The sequence below is a fragment of the Macrobrachium nipponense genome, chromosome 26 (genome assembly GCF_015104395.2).
Source record: "Macrobrachium nipponense isolate FS-2020 chromosome 26, ASM1510439v2, whole genome shotgun sequence".
Lineage (NCBI taxonomy): Eukaryota > Metazoa > Arthropoda > Malacostraca > Decapoda > Palaemonidae > Macrobrachium > Macrobrachium nipponense.
Window position 1 is genome coordinate 41359122 of NC_087215.1, and position 6000 is coordinate 41365121.

The window sequence follows — 6000 nt, forward strand, 5'->3', positions numbered from 1 at the left end:
GGTTATTGATAATGCTGACAAAATGTGTGTGTTGTAAAATATACATATGTCAACTTTCAGCTACATCCGATGCTTTGACAAGGAGCAAAGTCCAAAAAACCGTGTTACAGAGACCCTGAATCTCGTAGTAGATGTTTATTGTTTTAATGGAAACAAGTTCTCAGTTCATCCTTTTGTACATCCCCTATTAACATATAATTAAATCTCAATCCAATCTTGAAGAAGCCACAATACCGATGAACTACAAAAGAATTTATTCTTTTCGTATGATTTTAGCTTTAGGACACTACAGATCAATAAGACCACGGTTCGGAAGACATGCAACTCCCTGAAGTTTTTGCACACTATTCAAATTTGTGAAACACTACTTTTAATACAGAGAAAATAAATCATTCCAATCCACCTTTGCAATACTTTGCTTTAAAAAGAAAAAATTACCCATTAATTATACTTATGTTTCATATACATATTCCAATATTTAACAGTGCGCACTGCATCATTGCCATGATAAAAGTTTTATACTGTACTTCACATTCATATTAATACATTTATATATATATATAGGTAAGTAATTATATATATATATAGCATTCATACATTATATATATTTTTATAATTATAAACATAAATGCATATTATTATATTAATATATAAATATGAGATATATATATATTATATATATAATGATAATATATGTGTGTGTGTTACAGGCAAAGAACAAACCAGGCACTTTGTGAAATACCTGAAATCTCAGTCAGAGAGCAAAATGCACTTAGGGACATTTGATCCCCCAGGGGATAAACACTGAAAAAAGTGACACCTACACTCATTCGCCGTGCTTAGTACTAGCCGCTGGGTGTCAAATGCATTTTGCCTTGTTGAGTGCTAATCCCTGGAGGATCAAATGTCCCTCAGTGCATTTCCCTTTGTATAAATAAGTCTTGTCAACCTCTCCTGGATTCAGTGTGAACTTGAGAATGTAGATATATATTACGACAATCCTTGTTCAAAGTCCCAGTTTCACTCATCTTCTACCGTGGATTTAAGAATATATATACGTATATATATATATATATATATATATATATATATATATATATATAGATATATATATATCTATATATATATATATATACTATATATATATATATATATTACATACATGGGTGTGTGTAACATATACATACACACACACACACACACAACTATATATATATATATATATATATATATATATATATATATATATATATGTGTGTGTGTGTGTGTGTGTGTGTGTGTGTGCGCTTAAAAAATCACAGTAGATGCACGTGACTTCATTAAATAAGCGAATACCGCAGGAAAATTATAGGCAGAAATCCAAGCGCTTTGTCTTAGTAAAGACAAAAGCGCTTGGATTTCTGTCTATCATTTTCCTTTGGTACTTCGTTATTATATATATTATATATATATATATTATATATATATATATATATATACATATATATTATTGTATGATTGATTGTCTATTAGTCTATTAAAACTGACGTCACAACATCTAGGTTATAGACACCGTAATAAATTCAAATAGCAAGCAAAAAAAGGTTTAACATGAATTTCATATAAAAATATCTGGAAATATATTAAACATACATATACAAAGAAAGCATCTATAAGGTCACTAATTTGTAATTAAGTCTGTGCTTTTCTTTTTAAGATCATTCTTAAACATGTTTCTTATACAAGGGTCCAGATAATGTAAGCCGGAACCAAGATTAAAATTACAATTGGAAGTAAGTTATATAATGGCAGATTCTAAAGGAATACCTTCGCTCAATCTGTGATCAACATCCAACAAAAGCCAATCCCAAAGACAGGTGTATACAACATCCCTTGCCTAATCGGTTTTACAGGTAAAACACTCCCCCAAAGATTAAGAAAAAATAAACATTCAGTTAGGTATGGACAACAGAGCTCAGCTTTCACCACATAACCATAATCACAGAATAAACCGGAATTTGTCACATAATTTATACCAGCAATTGTCAGTTCCAAAGCCAGATGGTAGAATCAGCTTTTATTAAACAAAGAAACTATGAATCCTTCAAAAGGAGCATGGGACTAAGATGATATAGGTAGTACACCACGCCACTTAACCATGCCATACTCACAAAAAGAATGTTATCCTCCAACAAATGATAACCATGCTGCTTCAACAATATTGATTATCTCTTGACATGAAATCCGTCTCCCCAACCATACTGCATACTTGAATATATCATACTACGCAAAAGGACATAATTCTTAAATAGAACACTCCCGACCATGTAGTATATTTGAACAAGTCGTACTTCAACCAGAAAGAGAATACCTGTGCGACTGACTCCACTGCTTAAGACTGCTGACTGCCCATGACTGCTGATGGTTTGTGATGCACTCACTCTCTCTACCCACATTGACAACACTTCTGACGTCGACATGACGAAAACCATCAACCTGACGGTACAACTAAAGACAAGGAAACTATCAGAACTCCAGCTTACAAAAGAAACAACTGCCTTTTCCTTACATAATATATATAATATATATATATATATATATATAGATATATATATATATATATATATATATAATAAATACATAACATATATATATATATATATATATATATATATATATATCTATATATAATATATATATATATAATACTATAATAAATTAATATAGAAGGAACTCGGGAAGGGTTCGACTCACGATGGCAGACGGTTCATCGCAGCTAGCCGGATGGTACCAAAGGAGTGTTGCAAGGCTCCTGTAATGGGACAGAGTGGACTTCGCAATAACATAATCACGACAAGTTCACGTAGCCAACCTGACCACAATAAGGATAAAAGTCTACTGAATCTCATACATACATACTATACCTGTCGTTATCAGATATATATTATCAGAGCTGCAATAGACACATCCTCACCATTATAGCCAAGTGGGCAATAGTTTATATTGCTTTTTAGGCTGAATTATATATGTAGACTCCAATGGTCATCTTTACCTGATACATATGCAATTGTATTAGCCACAATTCCCTCTTAACTGTTCGAATTCTTCATGCTTTTTTGGATACATTTGTCACTACAAAGCCTTAAGTTACAAGTGCATGAAATATGAAGAGGTTATGATGTCTGGTAGCGGGAAACAAACCCGCGATACTATAATCACGACGATGTCACATTGCCTACCTGACTACCGAAGGATAAGAGTCTACATATATATTTCAGCCTAAATTGCAATAAAAACGATTGCCCACTTGGCTACGATGGTGAGGATAGGTCTATTGCAGCTCTAATAAATATATATCTAAAAAGGACAGGTATGTATATGTATGCACGAGAGGCAGTGGACTTCAATCCTTCTTGAGGTCAGGTCAGCAATGTAACCTCGTCGTGCTTATGGTGTTGCAGGTTCGTTTTCCCACTACTGGACATCATAAATTCTTCATATTTCTTCCACTTGGCTCTTCAGGCTTTGCAGTGACAAGCATATCAAAAAAAGAGAATTCCAGAAGTTAAGAGGCCATTGTGGCTACCACAATAACATATGATATATAGTATAACCTTGAATTATCTTTTTTACTTATGCGGATAAAATTATTTACAGTACAGACACACACAAACATATATTTATGTATATATATAAATATATATATATATATATATATATATATATATATATATATAAACTAATTGATAAAAAATGATTTTATCCTCAGAGTTTACCATTTAGATGACATCCCTGAAGAAGCTGGAAGACTGAGTGTAATCAGAGCTGCAATGGAGGCTTCGGGTGTCACAGGCCGCCGAACAGTTCTTCTACTGAAGCAACATTCTTTAACGCCCATTATTCTAGATATCTTATACTCTGTAGCTCAACATGGTAAGGAAGCTTTCTATGTAAACCATTACTCTTCAGTGACATTATCCTCCAGTTACTAAACTGTGACTGTAATGCTGAGATTATTTCAACCTTGGTCTCCTATTTAAAAAACCGTTTACCTTCTCACCCATTCTTTTATAAGCTCTTCTTTTGATGATTATCTTCCTGTCCTTTCTTTTAATCTTATTGCCTCTGTCTTCTCTAATCCTATCCCCTCCACTACCAGTACATCTCTTTTCAATTGGACCTATGAAAGCCAGCAATGGTTTGGCCAACAGTCATTTTCTAATTTGATTCTTCAAGGAAGTTGCATGTATGCAACTCCTAGACTACTTTTATCCAAACTGTTGCTTATATGCAGCTCCAAGACTACTTTTATCCAAACTGTTGCATATGTGCAACTCCAAGACTTTATTTTTATCCAAACTATTGCATATATGCAGCTCCCAGACTTTGTTACTTTTATCCAAACTGTTAAGTCTTACACTAACACTTCCTCTAGGAAACATGAGTTGCTGTGAGCTCGACAGCCCAAGACTTCCATGTTCAAATGTATGGGAATCGGAAATCCATAACCATTTCTTTCTTACTACAAAGCAACAAAAGTGTTTCCCATCCTTATTTACCTGATTGTTATAATGCTTCATCTTTCAAGAGAAGAGAGTAACATCCCTTAAATTCCTAGTCACCCACTCTCCTTCTTTCCTCTTTTTTTTTTTTGTGGAGGGCGGGAGGGGACAAATTTGGCAGTGAATACTTTATAATGAACGACAATTAAACGAATTCTAATTACATAATGCCTGTTTTCTGCCCGATATAACACATAACGCAGAAGTTTAATCTATTCGGTGTTTTCACATCAGGCTGGAGTGAAGGTTTATGGACACCTTTAAGAGTACGAGGTCTTCTGGAAGCAATACGAATGAAAGGTAAAGAGCCTCCTCAAGAGAATCGCTGGATGACTTTCCTAGAGGAAGACGACCTTGCAGCTCTCAAGCATAGGTTCATCACAAGCATCAAAAGAAACCTTCACATTTGTCTCCTTGCACATTCCAAGATGGTGAGGACTGTGAACGTCTCTAATAAGAACAGGCAGACTACTTGTACTTTTATTAAATATTGATATTCTGTATTTCCAACAGTATAAGTCGAAATATCACAAAAAAATAACAGCAATATGCACCATTGGAAAATTCATGTACTCTTAATAGGTTAATAGAGTTAAGATCATCTTCTGTAGAAAATCAAACAATTACTGCTATAATGATTATTAGCCCGTGAAAATGATTCTCTTGGAAAAGCTATAATGGTCGTTCTGAGAGCGTGGTTTCATCCACAGCACATTCTTACAAAAGTGTTAGGTCTAGGATGCTAACATGGAGAGGAAGAAGTCGATTTTGCGAGAAATCAGCTTTGGCAATTCAGAAAACAATGTATTTCAAGCTTAATTCATACACCTAGAGCAGCCTGCTGAATGACATCATGGAAAACCATTCTTATCGCGAACCTAGACGGTATACACCGGATGCATCATGCAATAATATGGTTAAAATCATGAGGTTGAGGCCACAAGTACTGGAACCTACCTCTGTCGTTCAGCATCTTATTTTAGTCAGTGTTCCTCAGGCATTCAGGTGCTTGAACGTTCTCCTTTACCAGGAAAATACATTCAAATTTACAAATAAATTTATTTTCCATTAAAAAACATGGGATCTCATGGATATCCAACACAGTTATACATAGCGATACTGTCACTCAAAATTTCTGATGTTTTCTAACCATCCAGCTAATTGGTATTTCCTTCTTCAATGATCATATCAAGAAAATAAAACTGCAATGCGCTCAACTGATGAAGGATTGCCACAGTGAGCACTCGTTGGGCCACTGGCTACTTCATAAAATGTATTTATGAGTAAATTTAGGACACCCAGTCCTAAGGCGAGTCACGTTTATTTCAACCCTTCTGTCCAGAATATACCAAATCCCGAGAAGCCTATTTTTCCTGGTACTATCTTCTAAGTTTTCGTTATTAGTAGGTAAGAGCAATGACGACCTCTGTTACCATGTATTCAGAATAGGATGTACTAG

At 34.4% G+C, this 6000-nt stretch overlaps 1 protein-coding gene across 1 annotated transcript in view; it reads left to right on the top strand.

The window, feature by feature from the left end:
• Positions 1-6000, top strand: part of LOC135199647 (dynein axonemal heavy chain 6-like) — a 159546-nt gene that overhangs the window by 11955 nt on the left and 141591 nt on the right. Inside the window, exons 13-14 of the mRNA XM_064227804.1 lie at positions 3749-3912; positions 4776-4972. Coding sequence (XP_064083874.1) covers positions 3749-3912; positions 4776-4972 — 361 coding nt within the window. The remainder of the gene's footprint in view (positions 1-3748; positions 3913-4775; positions 4973-6000) is intronic.